At 50.3% G+C, this 18,195-nt stretch overlaps 1 protein-coding gene across 2 annotated transcripts in view; it reads left to right on the top strand.

The window, feature by feature from the left end:
• Positions 1 to 18,195, top strand: part of RPH3A (rabphilin 3A) — a gene marked incomplete at both ends in the record, with an annotated part of 45,617 nt that overhangs the window by 4,755 nt on the left and 22,667 nt on the right. For both annotated transcript variants that reach the window (XM_079763061.1, XM_079763060.1), the window contains 4 exons: positions 3,696 to 3,842; positions 14,003 to 14,132; positions 15,372 to 15,458; positions 16,131 to 16,296. In XM_079763061.1, the coding sequence (XP_079619187.1) occupies positions 3,696 to 3,842; positions 14,003 to 14,132; positions 15,372 to 15,458; positions 16,131 to 16,296 (530 nt within the window). The remainder of the gene's footprint in view (positions 1 to 3,695; positions 3,843 to 14,002; positions 14,133 to 15,371; positions 15,459 to 16,130; positions 16,297 to 18,195) is intronic.

Raw genomic sequence — 18,195 nt, 5'->3', positions numbered from 1 at the left:
CTGTAGTTGGCCGGTAAGACTCTGGCCAGACTAGATCTGCTTCTTCTGAGTATGGTGAGTGCATTATTCGACATGCCAGGGAGAGATGTTGAGACAATGTCAGATTATAAGTATGAACATCACAAGAGAGAAGCTCATGACTCCAGAGGGTCTGGAGGCTCATAGAAGCTTCCTGAATATGAAGAGTTGAAAGGTAGAGTCTATGACCATACTATTTCACTCCCCCCTCCCCTCCTTTCCCCCTTTCTCCCTTCCTTCCTTCATTATCAAATATTCACCGAATGTCTACTACGTATCAAGCACTCATTATCTTAAGCACCGGGAATACAGTGATAGCCAAAGTATGAGTATGTGTCTGGTGGGGTCTACAAACAAATAAACAGCCAGTCACCAACAAATATACTCCAGTGTGCTGTCACGGTGGGCCGAGCAAGCATAGAAGGGACGTCTAGCACAGTCTTGTGGGTCATGATGGGGGAAGTAAAATGTAAGGTGGGATCAAATGAAAGTAGAGACAGATGAGTTCCAGGTAGAGGAACAGCATGTGCAAAGTCCCAAAGTGAGAGCGCATGGAATTTCAGAAGAACCAAGTGGAGCTCAGTCTGGCTTAACAGATTAGCAGGAGCCTTAGATTCCCTTAGCATTCTGAAGGGGGTTCGGGGGGACCCTGGCTTCCTTCTGCACCCCCCTTTAATCCGGTGGGGGTAACTCTCATCTGAAAGGGCCTTTATACCTACAGGGCATGCGTAAAACATTCTGTGGTGTGGCTGCCCTTCCTTCCCCATCCTTTCCTCCAGGATTCATTAAAATCTCATTCACTGAGCTGTAAAGCGACTTCCTGCTGACACCTGCCTGTGCCGGCCTCCTGGGGGAAGGGAGGGGGTGAGAAGAATAAAGGGAAGAAAAAGGATTAATTTTCTGCACAGCACCACCGTGTCATGCCTCAGAGCCTCGGTGCCCCAGTGGCACTTCCATCATCGCACTCCTTTGGGGAGTTATAATTTGTTAAAAGAGACATCTGGTGGGTATTTATTACGTGACTATTGTGTGCATGGAATAAAGAATTAAGGTGGGAGGCAGAAAGGAGGTGGGAGTCTGCCCTTGGCAGATATTTAGGGAGAAACATCTGTGAGGGGCTTCCACCTGGAGTCAGGACTCATTCCTTTTGTATTTCGGGGCCACTGGGGCTGGTTTTGGTGGGAGGGTTCCTTCTGACCCTCTCTAGATGCACCTGAGCAGGTACATTCAGGTAGCGATCGAGCATGTCCAGGATGCTGGTTTCTTGAGCCCCTGAGCATACTTGCTCCACACACGTTTCTCGGCCACTCCCCTCCCTCCACTGAGTGGCAGGCATCTGGAAAATGAGCAGGTCAGTTGCAATGATCTATAGGCTTTTTGTTAGCAGTGAAACTCTTTCTTTGATTAATATTTTATTCCAAAGCTAAATAGATAAGACAGGCAAGAGTGGAGCTAGATAAGGACCTTTAGTAGCTGAAAGCATTAAATACATCATGGTGAACTTTGTGCAACTGTAATTTAAAATAATTCCAAACTGCAAAGTAAATGTAGGGAGTCTAGCAAGCTTCACATTTGTTGTTGTCATAGTGGGTACTGTATCAGCTAGTTTTTGCTGTGTAACAAACCATCTTAAAACTCTGTGGTGTAGAACAATTGTTTCCAGGAATCTGGGCTCAGCTGGTGGCTCTGCTGATCTTGGCTGGACTCGCTTATGAGGCAAAGGGTTGGCTGATCTAGGATGGCCGTGGCTTGAATCACTCAGCTCTGCTTCACAGGCCTCTCATCCTCCAACATTCTGTCCTGGGCTTGTTGTCATGTCATGGCAGAGATGTAAGAGAGTAATCAGAGACACACAGGCTTTTGCAGGTTGACAAAGATTCCCCTCTTCCTCTTCCTCCTCCTTTTTCTTTACAACATAATTCTTTAAAAAGGTACTTTCCATTAGCGATGGGTGCCATGAAGAAAACAAACCTGGACAATGAGGGATCAAGGAAGGCCTTTCTGAGTTGACTTTTGAACCAGATTTGAATGATGAGAAGAAGCCATCCATGGGGAGATCTGGGGAGATAAGTGTTCCTGGAAAGGGGGCAGCGAGTGCAAAGGCCCTGAGGCAAAAACAAGGTTTCAGTGTTTAAGATTGAGCAGGGAGGCCAGTGATGCCGGGGTGCAGTAAGGGGGGTGATGAGGACAGAGGCAGGTTAAGGACAGATCAGGTAGGACTTTGCAGATGGGCAAGAAGACTGACATTTATTTCTACCAAGGTAAAATTCACAGAACGTAAAATCAACCATTTTACAGTGTACAATTCAGTAGCCTTCAGCATTATCACAATGTGAGTTTTTTCCGAAGTCAATGAGAAGCCACTGGAGGGTATTGAGTCGGGGGTGGGGCTGTTTAGCATTTATTTGTTCATCCCCAGAATCCCTGGCTCCAAGGCAAGGTGTGTTTCCACCAGAATTTCGCCCTCCTCCCCTTTCCCCCAACAAGACGTGGCCCTGGACACCTGCTTCCCTTCAATTTCAAACTCTTCCTTCTCTCCTCTTTAGTGCAAACCCGCTAAGATAGGAGGATGGCAGAGGAGGGGGGTGGGGTGGGGCAGATATGGCTTTTAATTTTTAACGTTGAGTGTCAAAAGGCAATTTCATGGCTGCTGGCGAGAGTGGAGCAGTGGAAGTAATAGAGGCTGGCAGCTAATGGGGTGCTGGCTCTGGAGGATTCCAGTTACTGTTGCCCCCCCTAACAGGGACCAGCATTCCGAGTGGTGCTGAGCCCTGCATTCCACTCGGGCGATGCGCCTCAGGGCCCCGGGGCGTGGACCATGCCATCAGTGGAGATGATCATACTGTGCCGTAGACCTCAGCTCTCCACCATCAGTCTCTGGTCCTCTGCACCGTCCCTGGGGCTACGCGGGCAGGCACTCAGTCCTCTTCGTACCGTGGACGTTAAGTGCACAGGCGGCCCAGGTTAGAATCGCACCTCGGCCACTTTCCTAGCCACGTAATGTTGGAGAAATGGTCTAATTTCTCCATCTCTGAGTCTCCTCACCAGGAAATGTATGACAATCCCTGTCTGGTAGGGGTGATGTGAGGATGAAGTGAGGTAGTGTGGTACCCAGGAGGTGCGATGTTCGTGTCTGCTTGTTTTAAAAAAAGCCAAGAAGAACACAGGATGAAACTCAAAATGCTACAGGAGCTTCTGAGGCTGCAAATCTGGACGTTTCTAGGAAAGCAGGGGATTTTTATAAGCCTTGTTGGCAACTGCTTTAAATGTGTTATTTTTTAAATCTGTAGCTCTAACCCAACATCTGTGTGCCAGGCAGAGGCTGGGGTCTACCTGGAGCCCAGGGCTTCTGACTGCCCTCCCAGAATTGGCTCCACTCCGGCAGAAGTCTGCTGCTCTGGAATCTTCTCCTGAGAACACCACTGTCCTCCAGGTTGCCGTGAGCTTCCTGCAAACGTGTGCTAAGCACATAATGAGAATAAACCCATTGTACTGATGAGCAAACTGGGGCTCTGAGAGATACGATTCTTTAGCCCAGTGTCTCCCAGCCAGGGAGTTTCCCGGCAAAGGTGTGACCTGGGGGTTTTCCCGACTCCAGGGCCTGGGGTCTAACCATAGCTCCACATTGCCCACTGCGTTTCGGGTCCAGCCTCACGCCTTCCCTACTTACCTTTCAGGCTCCAGGCGGGCTGGTCTGTCCATCCCGGTGGTCAGCCCGACAGACAGAGGAAGCAGGAAGAGCTGACAGACGAGGAGAAGGAAATTATCAACAGGGTGATTGCCCGGGCCGAGAAAATGGAAGAGATGGAGCAGGCGCGGATTGGGTGAGGCCTGACACTTCCCATCCAGTCGGCGGTCATGGAGGCGGGGCCTGGAGGCAGCGCTGCTCAGGGCGGGCGAGCTGGGGTGGTGGGGGGCTGCCTTTGGGCCTTGCCATCTGTGACCCACCAGGCCACCCCCCCAGGCAGAACTGGAATCTTTGTCACATGAGGTTGGAGGGCTGGAGGAGGAGGGGGGGGCGCTACCTGGGGAGGGGGCTTTTCCAGAGGGGTGATGGGGGTTTTCTGAGGGGGAGGAAGGAGACTGTGGGCCTGTGCCTTGTGGGAAGGGGGATATGTGTGTTAAGGATGAACCCTTGGAAGCAAGAATTCCTTTCAGCCTTTCTCCTGAATAGCACGTACCACCCGCTAACATTTTATATTTACATATTTACTTTGACAATTGTTTATCTCTCCCTGTTAGATAAGGTTCCCAGGGGTAGAGATGCTTGCCTGTTTTGTTCACCACGGATTCTCCAGAGCCTGGTACATAATAGGCGTGCACTAAAATACTTGTTGAGGGAATGAGCGAATATGACAGACAATGCTGCCTCCTAATTTCCCTCTCCATCTCCTGTGGCCAAGAGGCTGGAGAGTTTAGAATCTTGTAGTTCAGGGTCCAAACTCCCAGGGAAGGCACTCTGATTGGCTGCCTTATGTCAGGTGCTCTCTCTCTCGTCCAATCAGCTGTGATGCCCGTCTTATCTGAACATGGCCATTGGTCTGACTCTGGGGGTCAAGTTAAGGTATGGGGAGTGTCTCTGTGGCCTGAGAAGGTTCTAGCTTGAACATCCTAGAACAGGGTAGATGGGTTGCCTGCCTTGTCCTCCATGTCTTGTGATTTGCCTTGACTAACCTGGTGACATGATGGACTAGCACAGTGGTTAACCTGGGTCCAAATTCCAGGTCTACCACTGACCCCCTGTGTGACCTTACCTGGTAAGTAAGCCAGTTACCTCCTTGTGCCTCAGTTTCCTCCTCTGCAAAGTGGGGATAACATCAGCACCTACTTCTCAGCGAGTGTTTAACATGCGATGGATTCATGTGGTGCCTGGTGCAGAGCATCCACTCAATAAACCGTGGCAGTCGTTTATCAATGAACTTGCTGTGGAAGCTCAGGTTGTGTCACTGGCCAAGGCCTCTGATCTAGAATTTATGCCCCGAGACTCCTGCTTGGCAAGCCCTGGACTTCCAGCAGCCCGGCCTCCGTGGGAGGAGATCTGAGAGGCTCCCAGGGAAGCTGGGGCTGAGCCCTCGGTGACAGAGTCTCCCTTTGCTGAGACGCTGTGTTTTCCGCCCAGGTGGGGATGGCAGCTGGGGGGAGGGGGGCGGGATTCTGGCTGCCGCTGTTTCCCAGCAGCAAGACCTCGTTGGTAGCATGGCCAGAGGCAACCCCAGGGCTATTTGTGTCCGAGGAGCTGGAACCTGCCCTCGTTCCAGTTCTTCCCACGCTTCCCTGGGAGAGGATCAGAGAGGAGCCAGATGAAAGCAAAGCGACATGTCAGATGTGGAGCGAGGCTGAAACCGGGGCGCCATTGGGGCCCCCATTTCAGGACCTGAGGTTCCCATGAATAAGCTTTGGGAACCTCAGCTTCTCCACCCTCAGTGAAGCGGTCAGTCTGATTCTCAGGATCCCCCTGATCAGGCCACGCGTTGGGGTGTTTGCTGGAGTCCTCTGGACCACGGGGCTACCTGCTCCTCTAGAACCATTGACCTCCTTCTAACTCTTAAAATAGCAGCCGTTTCTGTGCCCCATTCTGGGTCCAGACACCCATCTCTGTGATGCTGCGTCCTCTTCCCATTACCCGAGTGAAAGCCTTCTAGAGAGGTGCGAAGTCATTGTTGATACACATCACAAATAATCATCATACTGGGCACCATCTATTGAGCACTTACTATATGCCAAACCCTGAGCCTACAAACGTCATATGGCCGGACCTGTGTGGCCTTGTGGTTGAGCGTTGACCTATGAACTTGGAGGTTACGGTTCCATTCTCGGTCAGGGCACATGCCCAGGTTGCGGGCTCTATCCCTAGTGGGGGGCGTGTAGGAGGCAGCCGACCAATGATTCTCTCTCATCACTGATGTTTCTATCTCCCTCTCCCTTCCTCTCTGAAATCAATAAAAGTATATAGTATATATTTAAAACAGCAACAATGATAACAAAACATCACATGGATTAACCCTTGAGCTGCTTTTCTCAACCCTGTCAAGTAGGTGCTGTTATTATTATCCCATTTTGCTAGTGAGGTCAGGTCCCTTGCCTAAGGTCACGTCGAGTGAAGATGTACATCCCGCCGGCTGGCTCTCAGAAGTATGCTCTTAGCTATTAGGTGTCTTTCCTGAAGGTCTGACCCAAACTTTCTAGACTGCAGAACATGGACATTCAAAAGGCTCGGGCTTGAAGGGGGCATGTTGGGAGCTAGAAGCTGGAGCTCCTCCTATGCTGGCCCTATTCCTTCCGGATCTTACCAACCTGTTTGTACATCCAGAGCTGGTCTCCATGCTCCTGTAGCTCCGAGAGTTCCAGGGACACTCACCCTCGGGCCTCCCAGGCGGTGCTGTCTTCCTGGGGCAGCTTTGCTAGAGTCACACACCCCAGCAGATCAGAGCTGGTTCTCTCCCAGAAGCCTCTTGGCTTCTGCCCAGTGGGGTGTCTAAACCTTTGATCACCACTCAGCCCACAACCCAGCTCTGCTCTCTTCAGCACCCCCGGAGGGGGAGATGATGGACAGGAGAGGGGAAACTCATAACCGCCTCATCGTGCCCCCACACCCCTTATTCAAGGGCTAAGTGGGATGACAGAGTTTATTTTGCACGCCCTGCCTGCTACAGGCTTTCCACATTCGTTAGGACACTTGGCTTGTTTGCCAGAAAGGAACTTAATTCCAGCAAGGTGGTTCCAGTTATCTATGGCTACATTAACAAAGCACCCTAACTTTAGTGACTTAAAGCAACGACAGTATGTTATTTTTTACAATTCTGTCGTTGAAGAATTCAGGCAGGGCTCTGCTGGGCAGGTTTTCTGCTCTACATGGCGTGGGCTGGGATTGCTGATCCGGCTGCGTTTGGCTGGCGGCTGGGCTGGGCTGGACGGTCCAAGGACATGTCCATGCCCATGTGTGCTCTATGTGGTCCCTTTTTTTTCCTTACTCAGTAGTCTGGCCTGAGCTCCTTTACGTGGGAGGTGAATCCCACGAGATCCAGGGCTCTTAACAGCTGGGTCTGAAACTAGTAGGGTATTAGTCAACCATATTCTATTGGAGAAGGGAAATGGGTCCCATCTGCTTGTGGAAGAGTGACTTATGCATCCATAGGAAGGCATCAATGGTGGCCACCTTGGGAGACTACCACATTATACAGCAAGGGGAATTTAATATAAGGATGCAGAGCTATTTCTAGGGATCCGAGGACAGGAACACAGCCTAGCCTCATGAAAGGTCTGCTTCTCATCTCAGACGGTAGAAAATATAGCCATGCTATACCTCCCCAGCGGTTATAGCTCTTCTTAGTCCTAATTCCAAATTCCCAGGGAAGGAACTCTGATTGGCTCAGCCTCACTCTGGGTGCCCACCCCTCATCCAATCAGCTGTGGCTAGAGGTGCCAGGCTGCATGGACACTGAGTACTTCTCCTGAGTGTGCAAAGGGGCTTTGTAAGTTGGACACACGCCCATGAGGGGGTTACGGTTCCATTTAATTTAAGGCTGGAATTAAACATTTGCTTGGGAAAATTTGTGTCTGCAATTTTTGGTTTAAAAAAACATCCCCCCTCCCCGGCCCCCAATCATAGCACCCTCTGCATCCTTATCATATTTCTTTCTGCCCGGAGCTTCTCAAAGGCATTTGCTCTCAGATCCTGTCTGTGAGGGACAGGCAGCGGGTGGCTTCCATTGGAGGTCACCGTCCCTAAACAGATGGGCCCAAAAGAAGTAATTAGGATTTGTCATTAACCTTGGTGTCCAGATGCTGTGATGGAGGAGGCAATCAGAGAGACACAACCTGTTGTTGACAGGATCTGCTGGGTTCCTATCACCTCTCCATCTCTGTTCCATCAGCCCCTATATTTTTGGCACCGAATTTTTCCAAAATGTGGACAGAGGGAGAAGTGAATAATAGTGCTTATTAGGTAGGCGTCTTTCCTATGGCTTGACAAGCCGACAATAAGTCAGGTCATTCTCTCCTCTTTCTAAAGAAAGAACCTCCCCACTTTTTTTGACCTTGAGTCAGGCCTTCTGTGGCTGGGTTTCAGGGGTCCTGCGGGTATTCTAGACACGTTTGATGCATGTGTCTGTGTGCATTTTTAAGAAGGAATATTCATAGATCACACCAGGTTTGGGGGGGGACTCTGAACCCCCAATGTTGGAACTGCTGAGCAGCTCCTCCGCTTTCTTGGGGATTGGGCCAATGCTTTCTCGTGTGCCACAGCCTGTACGGAATCTGTTTGTGCAAGAAAATGGAAATCTTAATTCCGTCATTAGTCCGTGTCTGGCATAACAGGGAGCACGTGTTAAATGAACCCTCGACCCAACTGTCCAAGCCTCTCACAGAACCACTTGAGTCTCACGGTGCGAGGTTGGACCATGTGGTCTCCAGGCTCCTTCCGCCTCGGCACGATTGACATTTGGGGACAGAAAATTCTTCATGGTGGACTGTGCTGTGCACTGTAGGGTTTTTTAGCAGTGTCCCTGACCTTCATCCACCAGATGCCTGTAGGAACCCCCCCAACCAGACATGACAACCAAAACTGTCTGCAGACCGTGCCACATGCCCTCTGGGGGGCAACAGCACCCCCTTTGAGGACCACCGCTCTGGCCCTTTTGTTAGGCTCACAAAAAAGGAAGAAGTAAACTTGGGATTTCCCTGCCACCCCCCTCAGCTTAACACGATACTAGTTCACATGCGCAAAGCTTTAGGTAGATTCATTTCTGCCACCCTCACAACAACCCTGTGTAGTAGGCTATCCTGTTATTCCCATTGTATAGAGGAGGAAACTGAGGCACAGAGAAGTTCAGCAGCCTGCCCAGAGTCATATAGTTAACTTGAGGCCCCATGCACGAAATTCGTGCAAGGGGCTCAGCCCTCGTAGCCGCAGCGGCTTGCCTCAGCCCTCACAGCCCCAGCTTCGTCCAGAAGGTCATCCGGAAGGACATCCGGAGGGTCATTCAGCTGTCCGGTCTAATTAGCATATTACGCTTTTATTATTATAGATAAGCAATTACAAACGCAGGCTCCAGAGTTGAGTCTTATTCTGCTGCCCCACAGAAAGGCAAGGCAAATACTCGCTGCCCAGCACTGTGCTAGGAACTTGCAAATGTGTTGTATTTCCTTTAATCCTCATGTCTTCACTGAAAGACAGACTACTGTCTCTGCTTTGCAGCTGAGAAGACAAGCTCAGTGAGGTTAGGACACTTGTCCAGGGGCACACAGCCTTTACATGGCCAAACCAGGCGTTGACCGTGAATCTGTCTTTCCACTTTATCCCGTTGCCTTTTTGGGTGCACAGAGGGGAGGCCATTGACAAATGACTTCAGGGACTTAGGGAAGTCGATAATTTAGAGCAGCGGTTGCCACGCTTTCGGACCTCACGGACCACCAGTGGTCCGCGGACCTCCGGTTGGCGACCGCTGACTTAAAGGGTGTCTCAGATATTCACTCGGGGCAGGTGGAAGGGTTAGCAAGGGCCCCAGCCATAAGCACGGAAACAAAACGAAGAGTAACGGCATCTGGGCAGCCAGACCTCGCCTCCCATCCCATCTCTGCCGCTGGCGGCCGAGTGCCTCGGGCAGGCGACTTCCCCTGCATGTGCCTTGGTTTCCCCCACCTGTGAAATGGGATGAACAATAGAGCTGATCCCACAGGCTGTAGGTGACGTCAGAAAAACACTGCCCGCACAGTGCTCAGCACAGCACCTGGGGACTTGGTAACTGTGATGTGCCGGGTTTATAATGACCCAGCACCTTGCCTGGCAGTGACCACATTAGCTCCCTTTTCTCCAACTCCGAGTCGGGGTGACCCTCCTCCCCGAAGTGCTGCGGTGCAGGCAGGAATCCCATTCACCCATCCATCAAGGGGAGAGATTGGGCTCGATGGCTCCCTGGGTGACGACAGTAATAAACAACCATGAGAATTAATGAGTCTGAGATGCACGCAGCCCGCATACCAGCGCAGGGCTTCCTGACAGGATGGCTCGGCCATTTCAGGACAGGCTCCCAAGAGGCCCTGCTCCGGGCTCTCAAGGCAGCGCTGGTCAGAACAGCCACAGCTGCCTCCTGTTTCTAAATCCTGTCCCCGTCCTCAGCAGATGGCCTGATCTGAACTTCAGAAAATGCCACATTTAATAAAGTTACCGGTAATGTCCCCCCACTTGGCAATTAGGGTGAGAACGAAAGCAGCATGACTCTGGAATTGATGGTGTGTGTGCGTATATATGTCTCTCTCTCTCTCTCTCTCTCTCTCTCTCTCTCTCTCTCTCTCTCTTTCTCTCTCTCTCTTTTTCTCTCTCTCTCTCTCTCTCAGCATGGCACACACTCTCCCACTTTGCTGCGTTTTTAGGAATCGCTGTATAATGGTTAACTGCTGCTCTAATCGCAGCTGCTCCAGTCCCTCCCATCAGCCCTGGAACCCCAGCTTTTCACTATTTCCCTCTCCGATTGAGGAATCGGTACCCAGACCCCTCGCACCGCGCCGTGCCAGGCGGGGTGCCTTCCTGAGCTCCGCAGTGCTCCGCGTGGAGCCTCCTTCCTGGCGCAGTTGCACATCATTAGCCTCCCCTCCCCATTCAGCGAGGCGCTGCAGAGCACTGGGCTGAGGGCTCCAAAGCAGCTGCCTGCGTGTCTCCCAGGCTGCTCGGGCTTTTTCGGGGAGAGGGAGCTAACACGCGCCAGCGGTCCTGCAGTTGGCTCTGTCCTCGTGTGGGGAAGGCAGCCACGGGGCCTGGGCGCCCTGCCAGGCCAGGGTATGCACAGCCCTTCATGGGAAAGTGTGGTCTGTACGTTGGTGCTGACTATGCACACGCATGTGTGTGCACACAAGTGCACATGGACGTGTGCCTCTACAGGTGTGCCTGTGGGCATATGAATTCACATGTGGACACATGCGCCAACATGTATGTGTATTTAGAAACCGGCACACGAGTCCCATCAACTTCTAGTTACCGCAGCCCCTTTAAAAGCTTTAGAAAGACAAATTTCCTGGGTAGCTTATAGAACCCTGGTTACATAGAAAAAAACACTAGTACAGGGAGTTATAAAAGCCACAAATTTCCAGAAGAAATAATTAGCAGCAACAGTTACCGAGTAGATACCATGTTCCAGGCATTTTACAAACACTCTCCTTTTATCTTTGCAGCAATCCTAGGAGGTAAGGACTTTGTTTTCCCCAATTGACAGATGAAAAGTGAAGGCTCAGAAAGGTTAAGCAACTTTCTTGGGGTCACAGAGCTAGGAAGTAGCAAAGTTCAAAGGTGGACGCAAACAAACTCACTCCAGAACTAGCATCCAATACCTGCTTCATAACTGCCTCCTATTTCTAACATCTCTGAAAGTGTGTGTGTGTGTGTGTGTGTGTGTGTGTGTGTGTGTAGGTGTGAATGTCTGGTACATGTGTGTAGGGAGTCCACACTTCCCCGGGGCTGAGCACCTGGAGAAGGTGATTGGCACCTGGCAGAGTCCAAAGCCTGGCTTGTCTGACATCCTCAGCCAGGCAGGGAGGAAGTGCGCAGACCTCGCTCTGGAAAGGAGGGCTGGCGTTTCATTCAGGCCTAATCAGGCGGGAATAGAACCTGGGCGGCGGATGGGGCCGGGGCGTGAGGATGGTAGACAGGGTAATGGTCCCCCCAAAGGTGCCCACACCCTAATCCCTGCAACCTGGGAATATGGGACCTTCCCTGGCTCAAGGACTTGGCAGAGGTAATTAAGTTAGGCATCTTGAGATGGGGGGTGGTCATCTAGATCAGGGGTCCTCAAACTTTTTAAACAGGGGGCCAGTTCACTGTCCCGCAGACCGTTGGAGGGCCGGACTATAGTTTAAAAAAAAACTATGAACACATTCCCTATGCACACTGCACATACCTTATTTTGAAGTAAAAAAACAAAACACCCGCATGTGGCCCGCGGGCCCTAGTTTGAGGACGCCTGATCTAGATGATCCAGTGAGCCCCAGGTAATCACACGGGTCCTTATAAGTCAGAGGCAGGAGGGTCAGCGCCACAGGAAGATGGGAAAACGTTACACTGTTGGCTTTGAAGGTGGAGGAAGGGGTCACCAGCCAAGGAATGCGGGCAGCTTCTAGAAACCGGAAAAGGCAAGGGGATGACCCTCCCGAGAGCCCAGAAGGAATGCAGCCCTGCCAAGGCCCTGACTTTGGCCCAGGCATCTGAGCTGCAGGACTGTGAAGGGCATATGTATATGAAGGTCATATTTATTGATACATAAAATCTGTTGTTTTAAGCCACTTAGTTGTGGCAACTTGTTACAGCAGCCACGGGAGACTAATACACAGAGCGACTCCTTGAAACCCGGGAGCGTGCAGCGGCATTTGGTGGCCCTCCAGCTGGGGTACTCTTTTACCACTCCTGAGTCAGACCCACTTGGGACAGCTTTGGAGTTTCAAGGGACCTGGTCCAGCTCGTGTGTAGAGGAAGTCTAGGGACCTGCCTGCTTCATTCTACCTGGAACCACCATGGTGTCTGAAACTCTTCCTGCTCTGAGCCTCCCAAGGGCTCCATTCTTAGGTCCACGTGTTGTCTCAAAACCGGGGAAGTTGAGTCGCCTCCATTCAAAGCCCTTAAATGCGTTCCCATCACTCTGAGACTCAAGACTGCATGGATTGGCCGCTGCCCATCTCTGCAGCCTCATCTCCCGCCATCCAGCCCACCAGCCGTGCTGAGCGTCTCTCGGGTCCTTTGCACATGCTGTTCCCTCTTCTTCCAGGACTCTTCCTCGCCCTCTTTACTGGGTCAGCCCCTCTTTATCCTCAGGTCTCAGCTCAAGGTCACTTCCTCTGAGCCCCCATCCTGACTTCTCAGATCCCTCTCTTACGAGTTCTCACTGCTACTCAGACTTGTCCTTCAGACAACCTACTGGGAGTCTAATTATGATGGTTTGTGTGATTATGTAAATGACATCTGAGTCCCTCACTAGAATTCCAACTCCATGAGGGCAGGGACCTCACCTGTTTGCTCCCTTTTGGATCCTCGCTGTCTACTTGGCAGGTGGCAGGTGCTCCATGAATATTTGTCAAATTAATGAGCAGCTCATCTAGATCCATTTGGATGGCAAGGTCAGACCAAGGTGAGAATCCACGTCCCGCCACCTCCAGAGGTCATCCATTGGTGCCCAGAGGAGGGGGCATACCCTTTCTGGCGCCTCTAGGAGCATCCCTGGAAATGGGAGGTACCCACCGACTTTACTGAGTAACCAACAGCCCCCCTTCAGCATGCAGCCTGGTGATGGATGTGTCTCCTGGATGTGAGGCGCGAAGGTCAAGTTAATCAGGCATGTAAACACATAACTAGAGAGTGACAGGCACTTATGCTGTCCAGCTAATTGGGCACTTAATATGGAGACATTAAACAGGCAAACAAAACCAGCCTGCCCATGCAGACAGGCCTGCTAGCAGCTTCGCCACGTAGAGTTTGGGTTGGCTCATTGAATATCATGGGAGAAGGGGGTAAAGGGTGACCCCCCAGATCCTGGTTTGAGCAAGCCAGTGGGACGGTGGTGCCATTTTTGGAGAATAAGGAAATGTTTGCTGGGAACGGGGGTGGGAATAGAGAGCTGCCAAGATGATGGCCAGGTGAATGCCCAAGTCTGAGATGCCTGTGAAGACATCCATGTGACAACGTCATGCAGACAAGTAGATGGACAGACCTGGCGCTCAGAAGGCAGTTTCCTGGCAGAGGGCACACGAGGTAGAAAGGACTAGATAAGAGTCTGAATCAGGTCAGTAGACTAGATGGGCTTTGGGGGATATGGGAGGGGTTCTGTGATTTTCTGAAAATGCATCAGACTTCCTGTGCTTGTTTCTTAGGGAGGTTCCAACAGTCATCATCAGATACTTAAGAGCCCATGACTCAGAGAAGAATTAGACCACCAGCCTGATACTGTGGGAGATGCAGGTGGTCCCTGGTCCTGGAAGGTCCTTAGTACCCTGTCTCTGCTTCCAGGCGCCTGGTGGACCGTCTGGAGAACATGAGGAAGAACGTGGCTGGGGATGGGGTGAACCGCTGCATCCTGTGTGGTGAACAGCTGGGAATGCTGGGCTCTGCCTGTGTCGTGTGCGAGGACTGTAAGAAGGTACCATCACCCTCCTCTTCTCTTCCCTGCACCCCTGCTCATTACATGCAGAGGGGATAGGCCTGGGATCAAACCTTGGGGTACCCTCGGTCTTGGGAGTGGAGCTTGGATCCTGAAGGGTAGTTGCCAGAATACGATTCCCACTGGGATGCTCTCACATCCAGCTGTCTCCCGAGGTAACCCTGATCCTGGTTCCTCCCATGAAACTCACTGTGACCCTTCTGTCCCCTCGGAGCTCAGGTTCATCCAGGATGAACTTGGGAGCTTGAGGTAGGACCTGAGCTAAGGTTGAGCCTGCAAGTATCCTGGTTGTGGCTTAGCAAGTTACATGTCAGGTTGAAGAGCATGATGGACTCGTGTCTACAAACGTGTGTATGTGGAAGGCTAACCCAGCATTCTCTTAACCTGGGTTACAGTACAAGTGACTTAGAAAGCCCCTCTCCAGCCCAGTTAGGACTACTGGGCTTCGAGAGCCTTTATTCTTGAAGGGGGGCGGTCTCCTCTTATTCCTCCACCCTGTACCCTCTCCTCAGCTGTCTGCACTTGACAATTCTAGGACACTGACAGAACTGTCCTTGGGTCTGCCTGATTCCCAGGAAAGGAACTTAGGAGCATGAGCCGCCTGGAAACACCCATAGAATCACTTGGCATCTCGTGCTTGGGGTCCCGTTTGGCATTTAGATGGAATAGTGAGGGAAGTTGATTTATTTCAAAAATCTCATCTGCTGTAGTCAGCCAAGAGTGAGAATTCAGTGACTCATCAGGCTTTCCTATTTGCCTTGACTGCCAGGAAACAGCCAAAAATATAATGTCCCATCACGCAGTCATGGCATTTACTCACATAACTTCCTTCTCCTTGAAGATTTGAAGCTGTGGTTGTAGCCTAGGTGGTCTCAGATTCGCGTGGGAAGGGAGAGGAAATACATTAGTAAGCCATGTGAATACATGGACTTTCCTCTTTAAAAATCCTCTCAGTGATCTCCCCTGTATGGATGCTGAAAACTCAGTCCCCACAGGCACTCCTGGAGAATTTCTTTATCCAGTGCTTGGGAATGACTCCAGTTCTTGGTATTGGAAATTAAGACTCAAGTTGGAACTTTATTCTAACTGGCCCTGGTCATGGACAGGAGTTGAGAGAAGGAAAGTTCTAGCTCTTTGCAATGGGCTTCCATTGCCACCTCCCCTGATCATGAGCACCTGACACATGTGAGTGTACACTGGCCTCTATTTTGTCCCCAGAATGTCTGCACCAAGTGTGGGGTGGAAACCTCCAACAACCGCCCACATCCTGTGTGGCTCTGCAAAATCTGCATCGAGCAGAGGGAGGTGAGTAGACGTGTCCTTTCTAGTTTCTAGAGCACACTTCCTTTTTATCCAGTTCCCCCTTCCTCTCTAGAGCCAGGGAAACAGGGTGGCAGGTGGGGGCTGGAGAACCTAGGCAAGGATGTGTCTTAAGGGTTTGGTATAAAAGGAACCAGCTCAGCTGTGGACACTGGCAGAACAGCCCCTGAGTGTTTGAGTGAATTTCTTTTCCCTTCTAGTTCTGTGACTATTCTCTTCCTAGTAATAGGGAGCAGCACACCACATTTAACCCTTTGCACTCGCTTGCTTTTTTCTCGAGCTGCTACCGATGCTAACCGTATCGAGTCACACTCGACATCCGAGTGCAAAAGGTTAAGAGCTGGAAGGCTTGGTATCTAGTCTTTGCCCTTATTCCTCCACCCTGTACCCTGTGAAGCCTTATACTAGCTCATATCCTCTGATGTCCAACTTTCTCCATCAAGAAAATGAGTCTACTCAGGCCCTCTCTGTTGAGTGGTCAGGGATATTGTGTGGATCAAATAGAAATTCTGAAAGGCTGCATACTGGTGAGAAAAGTGTGCTGGCTGTTGTGTACATGTGATTAGGGGAGGGAGAAAAGTTAAAAACTGGCACTCGTGAAGGCAGGAGCAATATATTTGGCTGCCATGTCATCATCCTCTCCCTCTCCTCCCCAAGGTGTGGAAGCGTTCTGGAGCCTGGTTCTTTAAGGGCTTCCCCAAACAGGTCCTCCCACAGCCTATGCCCATAATGAAGACCAAGCCCAAGCAGCCTGTCAGTGAGCCCGCTGTCCCAGAGCAGCCTACCCCCGAACCCAAGCACACTGTTCGGGCTCCAACTCAAGGTAGGACAAAATGAGTGATTCTTTCAGGACCAAGGACAGCTCTCAGCTAACTGGTCTACCTGGAGAATGTCCTGATATGTTTGTGTTTCTACCCAGTTGGTGGACAGGCAGTCTCTGGGTTTGGGGTTTGGGAATCCTATGTCCCCATCACAGCTCACCGTGAACCCTTATGAAGAAGATAGCACAGAGAACTCTTCAACAATGTCAGGCATTTTTGATGGAGTATTTAGAGGTACAGCAGAGGTGGAAATTAAAATTAGGAACAAAGATAAAATATAATGTTCACAACCAAACTACACACTGGAGCCTGGGGGCATTTGGGGCTTGCTGAGAAGGCCTTCCTCACCCCTGATATTTCTTACATCCACCATCAGCAAATCTGAAATTGGACTAATTAAAACGGAAAGTTGAATAGAAAGGAAATTTAGTAAAAGAAAGTTATCACTACTATGGATACTATCACTATCATCCAATTATTATTATTAATTATTAAAATGATGATTAAAAGAGAGAGGCAAAAATATACAAAGAAAAAAGGCCACCACAATAAAAATACATTAACTGGATGAGGCCACTGGGACTGATCAGATAAAGCCCTTGCAATAATTCCAATTAACACTAAGTGATCATTTTGGGATGACAACTCTGGAGTTGAGTGCAAGCAGTGCTTCTGGAAGGAAGGTCTCAAAAATTGAAGTGCCTGAGCATGTCTCCTATAAGATAACTTCTTAATGTACCTGGTACTGTGTCTGGCACTCAAAAGGCATCAACAAATACTTCCTGACAAAGGGAGCAATTTCTATCCCTTGCAGAGAATTACCAAATTGTCCATCTCCACTGCATCCTGAGGAGCCCCGGTCTCTATCAATAGACCATCCTTCTTGCTAGTTAAGCACTTCCCCCTTTAGGTCAAGAAGATTGTAGAGCATAACTGTCAAGATCATGGACATGTGCCCGGCCGGTGTGGCTCAGTGGTTGAGTGTCAATCTATGAACCATGAAATCACGGTTCGATTCCCAGTCAGGGCACATGCCCAAGTTGTGGGCTCGATCCCCAATAAGGGGTGTGTAAGAGACAGCTGATCAATGATTCTCTCTCATCATTGATGTTTCCATCTCTCTGTCCTTTCCTCTCTGAAACCAATAAAAATATTTTTTAATTAAAAATGAAAAGATCTGGGCATCTGAGGGCAAGAGGACCAGAATCTTTATTCCAGCTCTGCCACTGACCAGCTCTGTGAGCTTGGGCAAGTGTCCTAACCTCTCTGAGATTCGTTCTTCATCTATGGGGTGGGGCAAAATAGATTTACAGTTGTGAGTGTGCGAAACACAGTTTATTAATTGTTTTACTGTTTTTCACATGAACAACTGCAAACCTACTTTTGCCCCACCCCGTATAACATGGGGCTAATAAGTCGTTGGATTCGTTTGAGTATTAAATAAACTATTACATGCCAAGTGCTTCGCAGAGTGCAGCACTGAGTAAATGCTAACTGATAACATATAATGTTCGTCACCTGTGCACAGACACATACACAGACACATGTAGGTGGCATGAACTAGATAAATTCTGGACAACACAGACCACTCTGGAAATGCGGTGGATGTAACCCCACTCACTTCACTGGAGAGAAGTAACATCACCAGCATTGCATAGTGACGCTTAGAAAGTTAGAATAACATCGGTGCTGGTGAGTGTGTGGGGAGACGAGTACTCTCTAAACTGTTGGTCTAGACCAGTGGTCGGCAAACCGCAGCTCACGAGCCACATGCGGCTCTTTGACCCCTTGAGTGTGGCTCTTCCACAAAATACCAAGTGCGGGCGCGCACGTACAGTGCGATTGAAACTTCGTGGCCCATGCGCAGAAGTCGGTTTTCGGCTCTCAAAAGAAATTTCAAT

Source organism: Cnephaeus nilssonii (assembly GCF_951640355.1).
Source record: "Cnephaeus nilssonii genome assembly, chromosome: 22".
NCBI lineage: Eukaryota > Metazoa > Chordata > Mammalia > Chiroptera > Vespertilionidae > Cnephaeus > Cnephaeus nilssonii.
The sequence above is the reverse complement of the archived record's forward strand: the minus strand, read 5'-3'. Positions and strand labels throughout refer to the sequence as shown.